The 21,903-nt window shown below is 38.3% G+C and overlaps 1 protein-coding gene across 2 annotated transcripts in view; it reads left to right on the top strand.

Moving 5' to 3' along the window:
* The window catches only part of LOC107041365 (mitogen-activated protein kinase-binding protein 1), a 210,334-nt gene that overhangs the window by 71,741 nt on the left and 116,690 nt on the right, over positions 1–21,903 (top strand). For both annotated transcript variants that reach the window (XM_015261885.1, XM_029126324.1), the window contains exon 3: positions 13,663–13,754. In XM_015261885.1, coding sequence (XP_015117371.1) covers positions 13,663–13,754 — 92 coding nt within the window. The remainder of the gene's footprint in view (positions 1–13,662; positions 13,755–21,903) is intronic.

Here is a 21,903-nt window from a genome sequence, read left to right as displayed (position 1 = left end):
AGCGCTTCCGGCCTGGTCGAAGGCTTCTTCCGAGCATTCCTTCNTCCACCAATATACCGGTGGATGCTGGTTTGTGGTCCGCTTCCTGGTCATGGTGGCATCGCATGCTTCTGTCACTTTCTTCATGATATTGTGTGCTTTTTCAGTGGCATTGTTGCCGCTGATCGGGTGATTTTCCAATGCTGCCGAAAAAGTGCTCGAATTGAAGGTGCTCACTCTCCAGCCAATGCGGTTGGTCTTTTTAGGCCCTAAGGTNAGTGTTCCGACGCTCCTGGTCTTCCAACCGCTCTCCAATTTCAGCACTTTTCAATGCTGGTTTGTCGGATTTTACTTCCTTCGGTGGCACTTGTTCTGGCAAACTTTCATGCATTGATCTAAGTCGCTTTGCAGAAGTCTGGACGCTCCTAACCATCTGGTGAATACTCTCATTTATTGTTCACCTATTTTTGTCCATTAACTGAGACAAAAGATCTGCGATAAGCTTCTCGTGGCGATCCCATTCTTGTTGACGTCTCGCTCCTTCATTTGAGGCGGTGAGATCAATCTTCTGCTGAGTCTGCACCTGCACCACACTCGTGGGATGTGGGATCAAGGTGTACTCATGCGGTACGGTGAACTTTGTCACCCCTTGAGGCTGAGCCTCTTCCCCACTTGTAGCATCTGAGGCCAAGTGGTCCACCTTTACATAAAGTGATGATTGGCTCCTCCCATATTCCATGGAGCCGGCATCAGAACTGATGGCGGGGTTCTCCTTGTTAAGGCTACCCGCATGGGAACTTTCAATTTTTTCATCATTCATCATTTTTGTACTAGCTGTTATCGGGAGCCTGACCCGGGGCTGTTTTAGGGAGCCCACCCTACACACCGCTTTTAGAGTTGGCTTTCTCGGAAGGTGTTGGTTCGCGCCGACGTATTTTATTTAGTCGGTACTCTATATTCTGAATGGCAGTTCAGAATATCGAGCATTCCCCCATCCACCACCTGGGGACGCGCCACGTTGCAGGACCTTCCAACCTGCGAAAACTCTCGGAGGGTAAAGGCGTTCCTCGCCGAAAGGATCCGTGGTCTGTATGTGTGTGTGTGTGTGTGTGTATGTACGTATGTGACCAAAATTTTGTCCAACGATACCTTCTGAACAAATGAAACAATTCGAATTTTTTTTTTCAATCGATGCGTTTTGATGTAACTTAGAACTGATTGGATTATGAGATCGATCGCCTCAGCCGTTTGTCAGTTATTCACATAAAACATGTGAAAAAATGACGATTTCTTGTAAATTCAATGATTTCATCCGGAGAAATGATGTCATTCGCATTTTTATTACTGCAATCGATGCGTGTTGATATCACTCGGGGGTGATCAGTGTATGAAGAAGATCGTCTCAGCGGTTGGTTAGTTATTCGCATAAAACATGTAGAAAATGATGATTTCGTGANCGAATTTTTTTTTTCAATCGATGCGTTTTGATGTAACTTAGAACTGATTGGATTATGAGATCGATCGCCTCAGCCGTTTGTCAGTTATTCACATAAAACATGTGAAAAAATGACGATTTCTTGTAAATTCAATGATTTCATCCGGAGAAATGATGTCATTCGCATTTTTATTACTGCAATCGATGCGTGTTGATATCACTCGGGGGTGATCAGTGTATGAAGAAGATCGTCTCAGCGGTTGGTTAGTTATTCGCATAAAACATGTAGAAAATGATGATTTCGTGAAAATTCAATGATTCTATCCGAAGAAATCTTATTATTCTCTTTTTTTTTTTATTTCAATCGATGCGTGTTCATGTAAGTTAGGAGTGATCAGTGTGTGAAGGCGACCGTGTCAGTGGTTTATTAGTTATTCGCATGAAATAAGTGTGAAAATGACAAAAATTCAAAGATTTTATGCCGAGAAATGATTATTATCTTTTTTGCAATCTATGAGTGTTAAAAAAAACTTCGAACCGATGAGTATATGAGGACGATTGCCTCCGCAGTTTCTTAGTTATTTGCATAAATCATGTGAAGGAATGACAATCTCTTCAAAATTCATTGCATTCACCTAGAAAAATGACTTCATTCGCATTTTCTTTTCCTCCATGGTAAGTCGAATTCATCTCCAACCACCAAGAATTGGAAATTCGATTTTTTTTCATCAAGAAATTAACAAAATGAAATTACAACGATTTTTTTTCTTCGAAATACTTTTTTAATTTCCCGACCCGAAGGGAGAAAGTTATTGTAATGACCCCGAAAATCGAATGTGGAATTTCGATGATTTCTCCACATTTCTCAACCTCCGGAATCATCCTGATACATTTTTGAAGACATGTCTGTGTGTGTGTGTGTGTGTGTGTACGTATGTGACCAAAATTTTGTCTAACGATATCTCCTGAACGAATGAAGCGATTGATTTTTTTCTTTCTTCAAACGATGCGTATTCATGTAACTTAGAATTCATTATTTTATTAAAACAATTTACCCAGTGGTTTTTTATTTATCCGCATAAAACTTGTAATAAAATGCTAAAAAGGNCTTAGAATTCATTATTTTATTAAAACAATTTACCCAGTGGTTTTTTATTTATCCGCATAAAACTTGTAATAAAATGCCAAAAAGGGTTAATTTCATAGAAATTCGACCATTTTACCTAAGGTAACGATGGGATTTGAATTAATTTTGTGTAATCGATGCGTCTTCACATAACTTGATTCTCATTGGATTTTGAGCGAAATCGCCTCAGTCGTTGTCGAGTTTTTTAAATAAAACTTACGAATTTTGCAATTAAGAAAAGGGAAAGTTGGAAAATTTTAGAGTGGGTTAACTTCGAAGTTGCAAAATTTTGAAATTGGTCAACTTTGAAGTTGCAAATTTTTAAGTGGATCAGATTCGGAGTTGAAACAATTTTGAAGTGGGTCAAGTAAAGTGGGTTTAACTTAAACTTGATTGAAGTTTGAGTTAACTAAAATTGCAGATGCGTTCTTTGCGAAATCACCCTAAGGGTAATGCCACAATGGATGCAACGCTAAACGCATGCAATAATTATCCAACTATTTTTCGAATATTTCTGACATTGACTAGCGTTGCGTATAGCGTGCGCTACATTCACTGTGGCATGACCCCAGCGTTTATTAAATCTGCGAAGAACCTTTTCTTCTCTGGGTATTTTCTCGGAGAAATGTGAGAAAAAGATTGAATAAATACATAATAAAAAAATTAATGAAAGAAAAAACAAATGGTCGGGAAGTTATTGGTGCGACCCGTAATGGGTCACACCCAATTCCACCAACCCCTACCGGTTATACCCCAAAGAGGGAGCGCACGAAGCGCGTGAGCGGGCCTGATTTTTCTAATTGGACAGGTTTCCCCTACTTACTCTTTATTAATGTTTTTTGTTTTCTTTGATTGACATATTCGTTATTTCTATTATTTGATTGACAGTTTGAAATATTTTTCTTTTAATAATTGAATTCTTCTTTATCGACAGTATTTATTTTATCAATCAGATGATTTGAAAATATGCAGCCAAATGTAATTATTTGATTCTTCTTGGATATTTAAATGATATTAATTGTTTACAAATATTTAAATTATTCAATTGCAATTTTTCCTTTTGTCGATATGGATTTTTTATCCGCATTATTCGTTGACAATTTCAAGCAGTTTTATGTGAATATTTTCGGATTTATAATGCTGTACAAATCTTCTCAAATTCATAAATTCTGATTGGACGATAGGGATTCGTTTAACATTATCACCTGGTTGAACATCAGTGGCTGAATAGGCAGGGTAGGGTTTTCCGATACCCAAAAAAATATCGATACTCACTATCGTATCGAAGCAGATTGCTTGGTATCGATACCGCAAAGTAATACCTTGGGAAATATCGATACTCGTAATATCGATCTTTTTAAAAATTCTGGTTGACAATGGCAAATGAAAAAAAATTAAAGTTGAAGAATGTCGCTTTAAAAGACCTTAAACATTCAGATTCATTCACGTGAGGATATCCCAGTATTGTTTACAATTTGGTACAGACCATTCTATAGATTCCGCCACTTCCAATCATCAATTTTGTCAATTAAATTGCGCGAGGAAAAATTGAGATAAGTTATGAATATTCAGCGTCATTCACATTACGTTTTGCCCAGAATTATTATTTTGTTCATTCGAGGGTGGCACGTCACGAGAGTAACTAGTCAAACTCGACGAAAGCCGCAAGAGAACGATCAAATTTCACGGAAGTTAAGCGTCACGAGGGTCAAAAAGAGATGGTCAAATTTCACAGTAGTGAAACGTCACGAGGGCCATCGAGAGACGATTAAATTTCACGAGTCAACCGACACGAGGGTCACATGGGGATGGTCAAATTTTACGACGGTCATAAGGGGATGGTCAAATTTCACGAAAGTGAAACGTCACGAGTCAAAAGGAGATGGTCAAATTTCACCAGAGTCAAACAGCACGAGAGTCACAAGGGGATGGTCAAACTTCACAAGAGTCAAACGTCGTGAGGATCACAAGAGTATGGTCGAATTTTACAAGTGTCAGACGTTAGGAGGGTTTCACAGGGATGGTCAAATTTCACAGGATGGAAAGGGCACGAGGATCACAAAGAGACGATCAAATTCCACGAGAGTGACCCGACACAAGGGTCACAACAAGATGGTCAAATTTCACGAGGGTCAAACAGCAAGAGGGTCGCAAGGAGACGGTCAAATTTCACGAGAGTCAACCGACACAAGAGTCATAAGGGGATGGTCAAATTTCACAAGGGTCAAACGTCTCGAGGGTCACAAGGGGTCAAATTTCACCGGAGTGAAACACCACGAGATTGAGTAGGGGTTGGTTAGATTTCACGAGTACCAAACCTTACAAGGGTCACGAGGGGATCGTCAAATGTTCAAGAAGATCAAACCTCACGAGAGTCACAAAGGAATAATGAAATATTACGACGTTTGTATGTTCCAATGGTCATTTTCCACGAGGGTCCAACGTCAAATTTCGCGAGGAGCAAAGGATCACAAGCGTCACAAGGAAATACGATGGTTTAACGATCTTTGAGAATCACATGGAACAATCTCAAACTCTTTGTAGGAAGGATAACGGTGTTCATTATTCAAGTTTATTGAATTTTTCACGGAATTGGCGATCCTCCTGTGACTTTCGTACTGTCTGACTCGTAAAATTTGAAATTTCTCTTGTGACCCTCCCACTTTTCTCGTTGGGACTCTCCTGAAATTTGACCATCTCCTTGTGACTCTCGTGCTGTTTGGCCCTCGTGAAATTTGATCATCCCCTTGTGACCCTCGTGCTGTTTGACCCTCGGGAAATTTGATCGCCCCCTTGTCTCGCTCGTCACGTTTGTGACCCTTGTTTCGCTTGTGACTCTTGTGACTTTTGATCCTTTTGAAACTTGATCGTCTCAATGTGACCCTCGTGACGTTCGACCCTCCTGATATTTGACCCTCTTGAATTTTGACCATCCCCTTGTGATCCTTTTGTCCCTCCTGATATTTTGACCCCGATAAATCATCTTATTCTTGTGAACTCTCTGGTCTTTAAATCCGTTATGAATATTTTTTACATTAATTTTTTTTTTCGCCACTAGGTTCGACACACTGCGATTTTAACCTCGCTTCGCTCGGTTAAATCGCAGTTTTCCGGCCTAATGACAAAAAATATTGTTCGACACACGGCCGTGGGAACTTTTCAACCTCATATGATTACAGAACTCGCCTTCGGCTCGTCCTGTAACCTCATATTCGCCAAAAAAGTTCCTCACGGCCTAGTGTCGAAATGTACTATTTCAGTACTTGTCCGTGAGAAAATATCGATACACCCAATATCGCGACACGCAAATATCGATACAAAATATCGAATATCGGAACAAAAAATATCGATATAAGTGAGTATCGATACTGGATCGGGAAACACTAAGACAGGGATAATGGTGGTATTTTCTGAGATTTTACCAAGACTTTACAAAATCTCCTTAACTGTAAAGAACGGTTACAATTCTCGCCTGGTTTACTCCCAAATTCAATTTTACACCCCACTATCAAATTTCATTTCATCATTCAATTTACCGAATCATAAATAAAAATTTTTTAAAAGTAAACACAACTTAAATTAATACGCCATCGAATTCACCCCCGTCCTCCAATTCACCCTATTTTCGCATTTTACCCAACTATCAGAGTTGGAACTACCATTCCAGTTTACTTTATGGCTTCAATTAATTTCTATCCGATTTTGCCACTCTAACTGACCTGCTTTTCCGCTTTACCCCACCGACAAACGGCACCCCTGCTTTCCCATTTTACCCCTCTGCCTAATTGGTCCACTCCAATCCAGTATCCCATTTTGCCCCATGTTCCTTTCATCCCAGTTTTCCTTATCATGTCCTCCTCTCCGTTATCCCATATCACCCCACTGTTCACTTTGGCCAATCCTTTCCTATCTCCTCCCTCTCATTCATTGCGCATGTTAAGCGGGAAAAAATACGATCTGCCACAAGCAGCTGCACAGCTCAGAAGATACAAGTCGTGTTTTGATGCTCAACGCTCCAGACGCTCCAGTTCTGTATGGTAACCAAGAAACACAGACTACAAAAAGTGAATAAAACCAGTATAATTCGTGAAACAAGATCAAAAGCTTGTAATAAAGCGAGTGGCGAAACCCATCAATATAAACATAATAGTTCCCTAATAGCAGAAAATATTGAAGAAGATCCCAGTGCCATGGATGCAGAAGAGCCAACACTAAGGCGCGAGAACTATCTCGGCTTGAGAGTAAATCCAGGAGCACCGAACACTTACAGGAATTAATCCGAAAGGGAAAAAAAAGAGAAAAAGAACCGAGCAATACTCCAGAAAAATTGATGCAAATATATCTAAGTAGTTTCGACAACTCAGGAGACACAGGTGAGGACATCGTGAAATGTTCACGGGTTCCTCACCAACCCGAATGGCGCCAACAAATAAGCAACGAATGGACCAATTGGAGATAATGGATTTTTTATTGCAACTCGCTATTCATGAGGTTTTTCTAGGCAAAACTCGTGAGCGTCATTGATCAAATCAATGTATACAGAGCTTTTTACTTTTCATTGAAGCCCAGACAAGATATTGTCTTTACAGTCTGACCTTGCATTGGTTTCGCCTCGGCAGTTAGCGAAGCAATAATAAAATATGTAGATAACTGAATGGTATGAAGCCTTTGAATTAATATGATTCATGACTGGCTTCGTCACTTTCGTAAAAACAAGAATACTAATCGAAACTCCAAATGGGAGGCAGGATAATTTTAATGAAATACCACCCACGCAAAAAACTAAGCAATTTTTTATGCTCCGAATATACCAGGAGCAGAAAAAATGCATCTTCCAAACATTTACACGTGAATGCATCCCAAAGGATGATTTTTGTAACGGGTTTTGTGTACTTCAATTGGAAATTATGAGTTTTGCAAAACGTATGCAATCTTTTAAGATTAAAAATTGATGGTTTTTAACCATTTGGTTTATCAATTAAAAGTATAATGAGACGATTTTATCCTGATAGGATTTTGGTAGGAATACAAAGTTTTCAATCGCCTCTGTGTTCACATACCTGTTTCCCTTCACCTAAGGATTGTCCCCTTTAGTTCAGAGATTTTAGATTCAGGAGCGCTTACACATTGGTAAATGATAGAGTTAAAGGAAATTAAAAAAGTCTTCAATCACTTTAGAACAAAGGTAACGGAATAAATTTATTTTCAATTGGGAAGGCAGTGTCAGAGAATGATAGCAGATGTTTGTTTGCCATTACTTCTTGTTCTCCTGAGCGCTACAGGGTGTCCCGTAGCATGTGACCAAAGTAAATTGCAAATAACTTGGATACAGTAACATGTAAATGATTGTTCTTTTTTTATTGTACAAGCAACATTCGGCAAATTACAATACAATTCCTTCCAAGTGTCCGCCATCACTTGTACTACAGACTCTATCCTGCGTTCGAAACTGGTATAGATGCGCTGTATTGTGCTTTTATCAACAGCTCGGATAGCATCCCTAATTGCGTCTTGTAACTCTCCCACCGTCGTCGGATGCTTCTCATAGCATTTATCCTTGAGAAAACCCCATAGGCAAAAATCGCAGGGATTTAAGTCCGGACAGTAAGGCGGCCATTCCATGCCCCTGTGGACATACTTAGGGTAACCTAAGCCTAACACACGAGTGCCGTGAACGGAAAAAAGTATTGCAAATACTCCAGCAGTCCTGTGTGGGGCGGCACCATCTTGCATGAAGTAGAAATTCTTGACTAACTGATTTTTTCGTGCCCAAGGAAAGAAGTTCTTCTTCAAAAACTCACAGTAAATATCAGCACTGATTGTCGGACTCTCAATAAATTCAAAGAAAATACCTTTTATTGTAATTGCCGCTCATGCACTGACTTTTTTCGGATGTGAGGACTTGGTTTCAATAACGTGAGGTGACTCAGTCCCCCAAAAGCGAAAATTTTGTTCATTTACTAAGCCACCTAAGTAGAAATGTGCTTCGTCCAAGAAGATGATATTCTGTGCCTTCATTTCCTTGGATTCAAAAAAATTGTGAAGTTCTTGGCAAAATTACACACGGCGAGCCATCGCCTCCTCACTTAAAAATTGATGTACAGAAATTTTGTAGGGATAGAAGTTCAAAAACACTTTCAAGATGCGGTGAAGTGAAGTTTTTGAGACTTTCAAGGTTTGAGAAGCCTTTCGAAGAGTATCATTTGGATATTTTTTTAAATGTTCTTCAGTTGTGCGGACAACTTCATCCGTGATTACAGTACGTGAAGGACCAGGATGCTCATGCTTTCTATCGTCTAGTGTACCGTACTGATCAAATTTCTTACTTATCCTCAAAATAGCCATAATTGGTCGAAAAATACGTCAATTTTCAACAAAAGAAGAAAAAATTTTTTGGGTAGTTAGTTCATTCACTTTATTTACCGTTTGAGACTCGAATCAGACACTGCAGTGTGTGTGCCATACTTGGAATGAAATGCTCTTATAGCTGCAGTAGCTGAATCTCCTTTTCGGTAATATGATTTAGTGAGGAATGATTTTTGTTCGATGGTTAAATTTTCCATTTTAGTGCTGCAATTCCCGAGCGACTAAAGCATGAATAAAATTTGCGGAGAGTCTTCACTTCAACCATATATTAGACTTTATACTGCATTGCCACCTTGCGGTATTTTACGCAATTTACTTTGGTCCCATGCTATGGGACACCCTGTAGATGACGCTACAGACGCTGAGGTTAGCTGAGAACGTTTGAGGAAATGCCTACAGTTGGACCTTTTGGTTAACTTGAGTGGCACCCGATTTTTTGACATCCCAAAACAAGTTCCGCTGAATTTAATGAACTTAGATTCTCCTGTGAAGGTGGATAAATTCCAAGATCTTGACAAAATAAAAAATCAGGCCCGGTCGCGCGCTTCGCGCGCCCCCTCTTTAGGGTATGACCGGTAGGAGGGGTTGGTGGAATTGGATGTGACCCATTACGGGTCGCACCAATAACTTGCCGACCATTTGTTTTTTCTTTCATTAATATTTTTATTATGTATTTATTCAATCTTTTTCTCACATTTCTCCGAGGAAATACCCATAGAAGACAAGAAAATCCGGGCGCGTGCTCGCACTCACACACACTCCCATGCACACACATCGCCGTATTCCGCATCGAGAAAAGATGTCATTTATCAGAAAAGTAAAATTGTTTCTTGAATGTATATCGATTTCGAAAAAAGCTAGTGAACTGCTGATTAAATGTCTTCCAGTATTCCATGATTTGTGCGTTATATCAAGATTCATCGTTTCTAATAAAAAAAACTTGAAATCGCATCGTTATGCACGGAGAAATGGTCTCGTTTACAAGAAAACGCTAATTTTCGACTTTTTTCCAAATGTTTTTTGGAAAAAACTGGAGAAACGCTGAGACGATCGTCTCCATAATCTAATCAGGTTCAAGTCACATGAAAATACAGCGATTAAAAAAAAAAAAAGTCAAATCGCATCGTTTGTTCAGGAGGAATCGTGGCACAAAATTTTTGTCACAGACGTACGCACACACATACACACATCCACACATACAGACAGGTACCTGAAAAGGGTCAGAAGTGGTTCCAAAGGTCACGAAACGGAGAAATGCTTAAATTTCCACATTCGATTTTCGGGGTCATTACAATAACTTCCTCCCTTCGGGTCGGGAAGTTAATAATGTCTTGATCTCTTCAACCTTCCCAGAGGGGAACCCAAAAAAATATTGAACTCGAGTTGTAGCCTCAAGGGTACTTCATATTTATTGCTTCAGACTAAGAAAAATTCATATTTGTTCGAGGTGTTTCTTCTGTAGATGAGAGGGGGGTGAAACGGAAGGAGAGGCTTATTGTTCTCGAGCCTTGATTCAATCGCTGAGCCCGAAATTTTTCAATTTTCAAGTAACTATTTAAGTGTGCATTTTAACATTTTTTAAACATTGATGTTATTTATCACTGATTGATTTTTTTCTCATCACCTACGAGTGTCAAATAATTTTTATTGGATGTTTTTTTAATTTTTTATATCATATTAAAATGCATCTCACGTTCATAAAACTGTCAAGTGTTTTCTCTCTCTCATTTCCATGGTCCAACCCATGCCTTTCCCATGATGCTCACTGACAATCGAATCACGCGCCTGCGCATGAGGGCTTAATTGCTCTGAAACTCATTATTTTTCGAATCCTTTGTTCAAATAACTTTCTTATGAAATCTGAAAAAAATTTGAAACTTATACGTATTCTCAAGAAAGATTTAATTCATCACCTACTAGTTTTTCTTCATTATTTTCGATTGGGTGCCATGGGAATTTCCCTAATTGAGAGTGGGGTAACCTTGGAGGTTATAGCTGGAGGGGTTACAAAAACCTCCAAATTTCATTATTTTTTCTCTTGAGATTGATATCTGAAACAAAAGTGCAAGTATTCTCAATGATGCAGCATACTCAGAATTTTCTCCCGTGAATTTTTCAATTTTTTTTTCATTATTTTGATTTTTTAGCCGAAACACCTTAAATGAGATGTATGATGAGTTTGACTTCTCATCTTCTCTGCTATTATTAGGGGAGGGGGTCGTATATAGGAGGTTATACATGAGTAGTTAGTATTTAGAAAAGTTCATATATTTAGATCACACATATGGGAGATTTTGTTAGAGAGGGGGCGTCATATGGGGGGCCGTAAAATGAGGGTTCTATTGAAAGAGGGGGGGGGGTCGAAAATTCACGAGGGTCGAGTGTGAGAGTAAAGGAAAATGGTCAGTTATGTAGATAAAAAATAACGGTCACAAAAATGAGGGTCGGAAACAAGAGTCACAACTGAAGGTCACAAGGATCAGGCGTAAGAGTGCAAAATACGGGTCAAAACGAAGGGTCACAAGGTTTGGGTGTCACGGTTAGAATTAAGAATAGAAATAAGGTTCAAAAATGAAGCTCAGAAACGGGGATCATAGCTAAGAGGTCAAAGGTGACAGTAAAATATGAGTGTCAAGTGTGAGCGTGAAAAATAAGGGACACAAGAATGAGACTCTGAAATACGAATCAAAACTANGGGGGGGGGGGGGGGTCGAAAATTCACGAGGGTCGAGTGTGAGAGTAAAGGAAAATGGTCAGTTATGTAGATAAAAAATAACGGTCACAAAAATGAGGGTCGGAAACAAGAGTCACAACTGAAGGTCACAAGGATCAGGCGTAAGAGTGCAAAATACGGGTCAAAACGAAGGGTCACAAGGTTTGGGTGTCACGGTTAGAATTAAGAATAGAAATAAGGTTCAAAAATGAAGCTCAGAAACGGGGATCATAGCTAAGAGGTCAAAGGTGACAGTAAAATATGAGTGTCAAGTGTGAGCGTGAAAAATAAGGGACACAAGAATGAGACTCTGAAATACGAATCAAAACTAAGGGTCACAAGGATCAGGCTTGAGGGTTCGAAATAAGGATAAGAAACGAGTTAGTAATAAAGTTCAAAAATGAGGGTCAGCAGTAAGGATTACAAATAAGCGTTAACAATATGATAAAGCTGAAAAAATAAAGATCAAAATTGAAGATCACCAGGATTGAAGGTCCGGAATAAAAGACGAAATGGGAGTCAGCAATAAAGGTTATAAATAAGGGTAACCACAAGAGAAAATCGTCAAGAATATAATGAAGGAGGGTTAGTTGTAAGGGTGAGAAATAATTGTCGAACATAAATTAAATCTAAGGGTTACGTGCGTCAGGTATGGGTTAGAAATACGGGTCAGAATTAAGGTTCAAAAATAAAGGTAAAGGATCTCGAGGGTCATGAGGGTCAAAATTTCTTTTTGCAGATCTGGACATTCCATGGAATTCTCTATCGTTAGGGACATATACAATTTTTTTCATTAAAAAAAATTTTGATCCTGAATTTTTGACTCTTATAACCCAAAATTTAGCTGAACATTTGGACGTTCCATGCAATTTCTTATCGTTTAAGACACAATTTTTCTTTTAATTATGAATCCTATGACCCTAAAATATTGACCCTGATGACCCAAAAATTGCATTGCGAATTGGGATGTTTCCTGCAATTTCCTATCGTTTGAGACACATTTTTTTGTGCGAAAAACTTCGACGCTTATGACCTTAAAATTTTATTCCAAATCTAGATATTTCATCCAATTTTCCATCGCTTGAGACACACTTCTTTCTTAGCAACTTTCTCTGCAGTTTTTGATCCTCACCTTTGACCCTTAATTCTGACCCTCACATTCAACTCTCGCGACCCTTAATTTTGACTCATATTCCTCAACCTTCGTTTTGGCTTTTATTAAATTTTGTCATTTCTCATCTCTATGTTCGACTTTCGTTACGCCATATACAAAAGCCCCGTACATGAACCCCTCTCTGTATTGACGGCGAAGGAAAATAAGACATCACTTAGTGACATTCCCACTGTCACATGGCGCACCGTCGTATGCTCACTGCCCCGTGCTTGTTTAAAATTACTGTTTGAAAAAGTCCTACATAATTTTTTACTACTAAACGGAAATTACTCCTGAACGAAAAATCCTACCAATCCCTGTCCGTGTGAGGGGTGAAGAGGAACGAGCGACCGTGCTTATATAGCCATTGTGTGCTGTATTGAGTGTTTCGTTCAGAGGATTGAAGCGTGCCTAAAAAGTTACTTTTTCGCACAGCGTGAGGGAAAAACTTTTAAAATTTTGAGGCAATTGTTCGTATACAGAATTGGTGGATTCGCTCATATATATTGTTTGCCGTATTTCCATCCCGAGAACTTATCATCTGTGTTAGTTTCCATACGTCGGAATCTCAAATTCTCGCCTACACAAATTTCTACCCACGTTTTATGAAAATCACTCAGAAGCACGTATCGAATATGACATCAGCCTACAGTTTTGAAAGATTTAAACCTTGAAGAATTGAGAGGGCCAGACGCTACGGGTATTTCTTATAGTGTACATTTTTATGCACTGAGAAACTTCATTACATAAAAATTAATTTCCATTCAATTGATAGCTCGGGATGAAAATTTTTATCCGCATTGAATCTAAAATGTACTTTAATTATCAGCCGAAATAGGAAGTTTTAATAGAAAGAGCATATGAAATAGAAACATTTCGATTTGTTACAGATCAAATTAGAACGGGTGCTGGGCGTGACTGTATCGAGTAACGCGGCACTCGATTGCGACAGAACAAGTGACCTAGTCGCCTATCCTGCGGGGTAAGATCCATTTTTCTCGACACTACCAATGTCCGACTTTCTTAGATATTTTATTTATGCTAATTTCGATATCCTAATAAAACAAGGGTGTTTCAATTTTCTTTTTAAAACAAGAGTATGTCAAAGTTCGCGTTGAGATGAGGGTATCTCAAAATTCATGTGAAAAATTGTCTGAAATCGCACGTTTTCCTTTTCTTGATAGCTATATAAATGAAATGAACGCATCAAAAAGTACAAATAACATGAAGTAGTTCACATTAGAAGAGAAATAAAATGATTTGCGAGCTTCGTGAGACTTAGAAATGAAGGTGAACAACAATCTTTCACATGAATTTTGAGATACCCTTGTTTTAAAAAGAAAATTGAAATATCCTTGTTTTATTGGATGTCGATTTAAAGACGGCTACCATGTTTCATGAACTCAGGTCACTTCCTGCATTTGTTACTAGATACAAATCAATCATCTTACTTAAGTGCTAACTGAATGAATTAGCAATTAACTGTTTTAATTTTTGTCGAAGAAAAAAAAATTAATGAAAAATTATCGGTTATAATACCCCGAGAGCTTCAAAATGATCGGGTATTTGCCGATAACTTCGTTGCATACAAACGAAGATGTCAAGTTTCGCAGGTTAAAAAACAAAACTGGCAACACTGGTCCCGATCGTTGATATGCAGGAAAACTTGAGGGAAATATCCGATGAATTTTGAAGGTCGAGGGGTATTCGGAGGACAATTTCTTCAATTCTGATTTTGGCCAATCAGGGTGTAGTGTTCGGGGTTACGGAACACATTTCATTAAAATATGAGGAATATCTGTCAAATTCGTAGAAAACAATTGACAGGTTACAGGGAAATTATCAGTCTGATAATTTCCCTGCAGGCGGGGAAATTATCAGCTATAATACCCCAAGACCTTCAAAATTATCGGATATTTCCCGAATGTTTTGTTGCATAGCAACGAGAGGGATTAGTTTTGAAGTAAAATCCCTCACGCTGCATGCTCGGAATTTTAATCTGCAAAACTGATCCCGATCATTGATATGCAGGAAAACTTGAGGGAAATATCCCATGAATTTTGAAGGTCGAGTGGTGTCCGGAGGACAATTTCTTCAATTCTGATTTTGGCCGATCAGAGTGCAGTGTTCGGGGTTACGGGATGTATTTCACCAAAACGTGAGGAATATCTGTCAGATTCGTAGAAAACAATTGACAGGCTACAGAGAAATTATCAGTCTGATAATTTCCCCGGCTGCAGGCAAATTATCAGTGTGAAACGCGTCACGTGACTCCGAATACTGCACTCTGATTGGTCAAAATCAGAATTGAGGAAATTGTCAGTGTTAAACGCATTACGTGACCCCGAACACTGCACTGTGATTGGTCAAAATCAGAATTGAGGAAATTGTCGATATAATTCGATTCTGATTGGACCACGGGACGTCGAATTCCGCAATTCTATTGTTCGGAAGGGTGATGGGAGAAATAATCGTAATTACTTTCATCCGAGGAAATTGACTCGAATGAATAATTAATCCGAGTTTCTTACTCAAAAATTGGAAGGATGCGGTTCAGTGAACGTGTGAAAAGTTTCCGTGATTTTCCCTTCCTTTCGTGACCTAGTTAATTGATGCCAATGATGGTAAATTTGACCGGATATAAAAATCAATTTTTATGGCACGGATAATTAGATTCATTCGTTTTTGGAATTATCACTGATTCCTTATTTCGCTAGAAGCGGGGTTTTCATTTCTTGCAATAAACAAGAAATCTTCCACCGACCAAAAGTCATCAGTGATGAGTCATCACTGATGATTTTCGATCGGTGGAAGATTTCTTGTACATGGCCGTGAAGTTCCGTTTCGGTTTTGTTAGGGTCAGGTTGTCTCTATGACATGTTAATGGGATTGGGGCCACGTGTTGATTCAAGTTGTGAAACGTCAAATTTTTGGTTAAAACAGAATGTGATACAATGAGTGAAACGTGTGAAACATAGTTCAATGGTGGAAAAGTGCTGTCGAAGAAGAACCGGAGGAGGTTATAAGTGCTTTTGGAGCACGACGAAATATTGTGGGGACAGAAGAAGAACCTAGTAGGGAGGGATGCACTAAGGGCCACGAAGAGGCAGTCCCTAAACCAGGCTAAAATCACGATTGGAGATCAAGCTAAGAAGAAAAGGTACAGCAAGGAAAGTATTTAATTTTTATTCAATGGAATTGTGTGAAAAAATAAAGATGACAAAAATATAAGAACTGCACGATGACGAAGGAAAATATCAACTTCATTCCAATGATAAGACCACACGGGGAAAAAAGTTGGAGAAAAATTACCGTATAAGCCAAATAATCGTGGAGCAACCTCAATTTCCAGTATTTTTTTACCTTAAAATTTACTAAACGTGAGGGTGATTTGTACCGAAACTGTAAAATTTACCGTGCATTGAATGAAAAATACCCCAGTGAACATGAATAATTTTTTTAATTTTTGGTATAATTTTTACGTAATGGAGGATGATTTTTATCGTACCCATTTGGTAAAAAGTCAAATCTATTCGTCCCCATAATCTTCAGACTGGTACAAAACAAGCCGATCAACAAAACATGTCCGAGCCTTGGAAAACAGATCAGCGTCCCCCACATGCAAGATTGCCTTCCGAGCCGAAGGCGAGGATGGCAAGCACGTGGGGGAGGGTAATATGTTTTCCATGGCGAGGTGTGTATATTAATTTTCGTGTCGAAGGAAGGAGGAAATGTTATAGTTATAAAACTGATAAATCAATTATTTGAAATAATAATAATTCTTTTCAGTAAAATATAATGATAGTTTTTAATAATATTTGCCGTTAGAAGGACGGTAGCGATATACAGTAGTATATATATATATATATACCTGTAATAATAAGAATAATAATGATAATAATAATAATAAAATGTTATAGTTATAAAGCTGAAAAATCAATTATTTGAAATGATAATAATTTTTTTCAGTAAAATATAATGATAGTTTTTGAAACTCGCCAAACCCGCCGTTGTTTGTGAAAAACGCCAATTTCGTGGCGCGTAGCGTGACATGAACATTTTATTAAACAGTAGGATAATTTTTGCATGCATAGTTTTTTTTTAAGAAGATCGTAAGATATCCACTTAAAAATACGTCTTACAGTATGCAAGAGATGGGCCGTAATAATCGACGACTGCTTGCTGTCGTGAAAACAAGAATCTCACCCTTTGTGATAGGCCGCCATTCCTAGGGATAGTTATGTATGCGTTCACGAACGATAGAATCATTGTCGTCACTGTAAAGCTAAAAACAGAAAAATTCGTCGAGCATTGTGGATCGTCTCTGATTTCCCTGACCGAGCTTCAACTGTCCTACTGTCTACATGAGAAATGTCACAACCTCGAGTAGTTTTCGAGATCCATGGAGAATAGGGTAAACGGCAGAAATTTCCGAGATTTGCTCGATGCTTACAAGAAACTGAAGAGCCTGAGAATCGACATTCACGATGGATAACAAATTGCTCTCTCTCAAAATCTAATGGACCGATCGTGCTCCAAACCCCAATATCTTCATTTAAAAATGAAGATATTGCTAATTAGAGAATATCACAACATGTTTCACTTTACCTCGCCCACCCCTGGGTTTATTCCATCGGATATTCATCGTTTAAATTCCTATTTTTTCATTAAAAAACAGGACAAATGTATTGAATTTGCGGTCAATACCACGAAATTAATTTTCGACATTCAGTTTTGGTTTAAGGATGGTTGGCCATTTTCAACAAATCTAAATTGTCATTTACGAGGATAATTGTATAATTTTTTTTGGCTGATAGCAGAACATATGAAACTGATTGATTGATTGATTGAAATAAATAAACAAATTCTCTCCTTACACACGTGCTCTTTGGCTAGTCCAGAAAAATATGCGCTACGAGGTAGAGTAAATTTTATGATTTGTTTTTTTTTTTTTCAGAAAGTTTCTATAAAATTCAAGAGAATGCAAAGAATTCCTAGAAATTTCGAGAAAATGCAAGGAGCTTCTACAAATTTCGTGAGAAGTCAGGGGCTTTCTAGAACTCTCGAGGAAACTCAGGGAGTTTCTGGAAAATTAAAAAAATTGAGAAAATTCTTGAGTATTCTAGAAATGCTGAAAACATTGAGGTGTTTGTTCTAATTGCAGTAATTCTCAAAAATCCTGGTATTCAATTTTCTCTTATTCTGCCTGAGTGAAGCGGGGCCACACAGCTACTTCAATTAAATATCTATTGAAACTCGATGGAAATTCTGTTGGAATTCTATTAGAATTTCATTGAAATTCTATGTAAAATTCTGGTGTTCTTCTGTGCTGATCAGGAGGAGAGTCATCTCATGAAACTGATCGATTGAGTCATTTATCAAAAGTGATTGAGTTGAAGGCCCTACCTACTTCTAGTGTTCTTACAGTAGCAGTCGAATTATAACAATTAAAACCAACCAGTAATTATTTGAAATAATAATAATTCTTTTCAGTTGTATGGTAGAATGGTCGAGTAATATGGACTCAATCTCAGTAATTTAAGATACTTTACTTTATTAATTTCACACTAAGGAGTAACGGTTTACTTCGAGACAATAAAATAAGTTGAAATGTACTTGATAATGAACTACATTGGTAATGAGCTCCCGAGTCCAGTGTGTTCTCGGTTTTTATTCTAAATCGTGGCGCACTTGCCTCGATTCGTCTTTGTATTCGTATTACAAAACATTTTCGTGTTGTAATACGGTGCTGACTCCTAATTTCTTCATAATTGCGTTATTCCATAATATTAATACAGTAATCTGGAACACAACACAGTAAAATATAATGATAGTTTTCGTTTAGCTGGTAGTAGGAATGAAGTAATTATATTGAGTATATTCACCAGTAAAATAATATACAGTAACAAAACATTTTTGAAGTTTCCTTTCCGTCATTAATCATGAAATTCTTGTTGATTATTCATTCATTTCAAATGGAACGTGAAATTTTGGAGGAAAAAACATCGAGGCACTATTTTGAGAAAATTTCACATGAAAAAAATTGAAAAATTCGTCCAGTATTTGCTTTTGGAAATATTCATTTGATAATTTGTTATGATTCAGTAATAGTGGATTCCTAGATCACCCATGCAAAAAAATTCCACAGAAAAACTTAGCAGATTCCTTAGAACATTCTATTGGATTTCTGTTGAAGTTTCTAACAGTTTTTGGTCAATGCTATTAAAAAATTCTGCACGGTATTTGCACGTTGTTCCTCAATAGAAATTTTCAATGTAAAATATGCTTTTTGTCATTCGGGCAGTGAGGCAGCGCTTCACGAACGCTACGCGTAAAACTTTTCTAGCTCATATGATTGCTGCCCTCGCCTTCGGCTCGATCTGCAAACTCATATTCGCCAAAAAAAAAATTTCGGCCTAATGACGAAATCCACCAATAGAACTAATCGATAGAATTGGACCTTCCTATACAACTTATTCTATTTAAATATTTTCGACTAACATTTTCCCTTTTTTTTGCCTGGCAAAGGGAAAGACAAAAAGAAGAACGGACAGAAGAATGGAGGCACGGAGGAGACAGATGGGTGGAATGAATGAAGGACGGATAAATGGAGTGTGGGAAGGACGCATGCAAATAAGGACGGAAGGAAAGACAAAAAAGGTTGAAGGAAGAACAGAAAGAAGGATGCATGGGAAAATGGATGGTAGGAAGGTTGCGCGGGGAATCAGACAGAAGGGAGAACTGGCAGATGGAAGAAAAGAAGGATGGATGACAGGAAGGAATAACGGCTGGCAGGATGGATGGAAGAAAGAATGGATGGAAGGTAGAACGGGCAGAAGGAAGACTGGATGAAGGAACAGAGGGAAGAGAAAACGGACGGAAGGAAGGATGGATGGAGAAATGGAAGGACGCACGGAAGAAAGGACGAAGAAATGGACAGACCGAACGAGAGATGGAGTAATGGAACTAAGGACGCCTATAAGTACGGAAGGAAGGAAAGACGCATGGAAACACGGGTGGAAGGAAAGATGAAAAGAAGAATGGACAGAAGGACGGACGAAAAGAAAAAAAAATCAGGCCCGGTCGCTCGCTTCGCTCGCTCCTTCGTTGGGGTGTGACCGGTAGAGATTGGTGGAATTGTGTGTGATCCATTATGAGTCGAACCAATAACTTCTCGACCGATTCCTCCTTTTCTGTTCATTAAAAAAACAAACAGGGGGCCTAGCCTATCCGACAGAAGGCATGTGACCGTTACTTTACGCGTTATTAGTCATAACATTCCTTAATTTCTGCCAATTCCATTGGTAGTATGCTTCCGAATGGATCCGTTGCAATTCAATTTCAAAAAACTTCGATTGCAAGAGGAAAACCCACCATTCTCATGATAACCTTCCTTTGAAGTGGAAAGGTGTAAAAATTAGTTTTTTACATTTGTTGATTTTTCTTTCTTTATTATATTCCATCAATTTTCAGTGTTTTCATTTTTTCGAATTTCAGGAATTTCAAATGAAAAAGAAATTGCAAAAATTGGTCTGGGTTATTGGTCGCTCGCTCCTATTGCTTTTCAACTTGAGTGGGTTAACTTTAAAGTTGAGAAATTTTCAACTCCAAAATTTTTCAACTTTAAAGTTGACCCACTCCAAACTTTTCGAACTTCAATGCTAAACTCACTTCAAAATTCCCCAACTTCAAAGGTTACCCACTTCAAAATTCCCCGACTTGAAAATTCAATTTCAAAATTTCCTCAACTTCAAAATTAGACCCACTTCAAAATTCGTCAACTTAAACATTGACCCACTTCAAAATTTTCTCACCTTCAAAGTTGACCCACTCCAACATTTTCCAACGTCTTTCCCCAACTCTTCCCTTTTTTCAAATCGCAAAATTCCAAAGTTTTTTTATAAAACTAAAAAAGTTGACTCACTTCAAAATTTTCCAACTTCAAAGTTGACCCACCTCAAAATTTTGCAACTTCAAAGTTTACCCACTCTGAAATTTTCCAACTTTCCCTTTTTTTCATTGCAAAAGAAGAATGCACAGAAGAAAGCATGGAAGTTTTTATCCATTGACAAGAGTTCTCATGGACTTGGAAATTGAACTTTCTGATAAATGTTTTCGCACATCGTTGGCAAGTCTGAATTTTTTAAGGTGTGGATGTTCATGTAAGCAGTCAGTGTGTAATTTTGAGAGGAAGATTTCTTGCATTCTGACCATGTGGATGGTTTTCTCTCTGAACCTCTTTCCACATAATAAACAGGAGAGGTTTGGTAGGTGTGTTCACTGCTGTGGGTCTTTTCATGCCTATTGAGTAACTTAGCGCTGTTGATCCCAGGGATAGTAACCATTCCAAGGTCCCGAGTCGAATAATTGGACCTGACAAGTTCTACTTAGGTCTTTCCGTTCAGAACTGGATAGGTCTTGGGAAGCCTCTTCCCAAGAGCTTCCGAGACCTTTCTACCTCTGGTTATGTCCCATTTCAGCACTTGTTAGGTGTAAGCAGGACTTGTATTCAGACTTTCCAAATCCTTGCCGGTCCCCGTAATTCTATGGGCCTATATTAAATCTGCGTTCATATCCCTGTTTACTCATGCGTTATTGAAATAAAAAATGCAATTATTGTTTTTTTTTTAATCTCGAAAATCGACATTTCACGAGAGGGTGGAGGGGAGATGCATGTATGTGGAGGCTTAACATTTTTACCCAACAAGGGGAGAAGGTTGCAGAATCTATTCTAGCCACTCTTGTCCCTCCGCTTGCATGCATTAACCAAATGAAAAATGAAAGTGTTAACAAATCTGACCCTTGTTCCAAGTAAAAACCGAAAATCTGACCCTGCGGCCCCCGGTGAAAAAATTTTTTTTTTCAGTTTTCACTTTTTCCACATACTTTTGAGAGTTCTGAATAGCCCGTCGCTTAAATAGTTGGAATCAACGTTCACCCGGCTAAAAAATTCGATTTTGGTGAAAGTCGACTTTCCCCCTGGAAAAATCCAAGATCTGACCCCTTTGGGTCCGGGTGAAAAATTTTTTTTTTCAGTTTTCACTTTTTCCACATACTTTTGAGAGTTCTGAATTGCCCGTCGCTTAAATAGTTCGAATCAACGTTCACCCGGCTGAAAAATTCGATTTTGG

This window comes from Diachasma alloeum, unplaced genomic scaffold, assembly GCF_001412515.2.
Source record: "Diachasma alloeum isolate Michigan unplaced genomic scaffold, Dall2.0 Dall_scaffold_00363, whole genome shotgun sequence".
NCBI classification, from domain to species: Eukaryota; Metazoa; Arthropoda; class Insecta; order Hymenoptera; family Braconidae; genus Diachasma; species Diachasma alloeum.
This window is presented reverse-complemented; position numbering and strand designations above follow the sequence as displayed.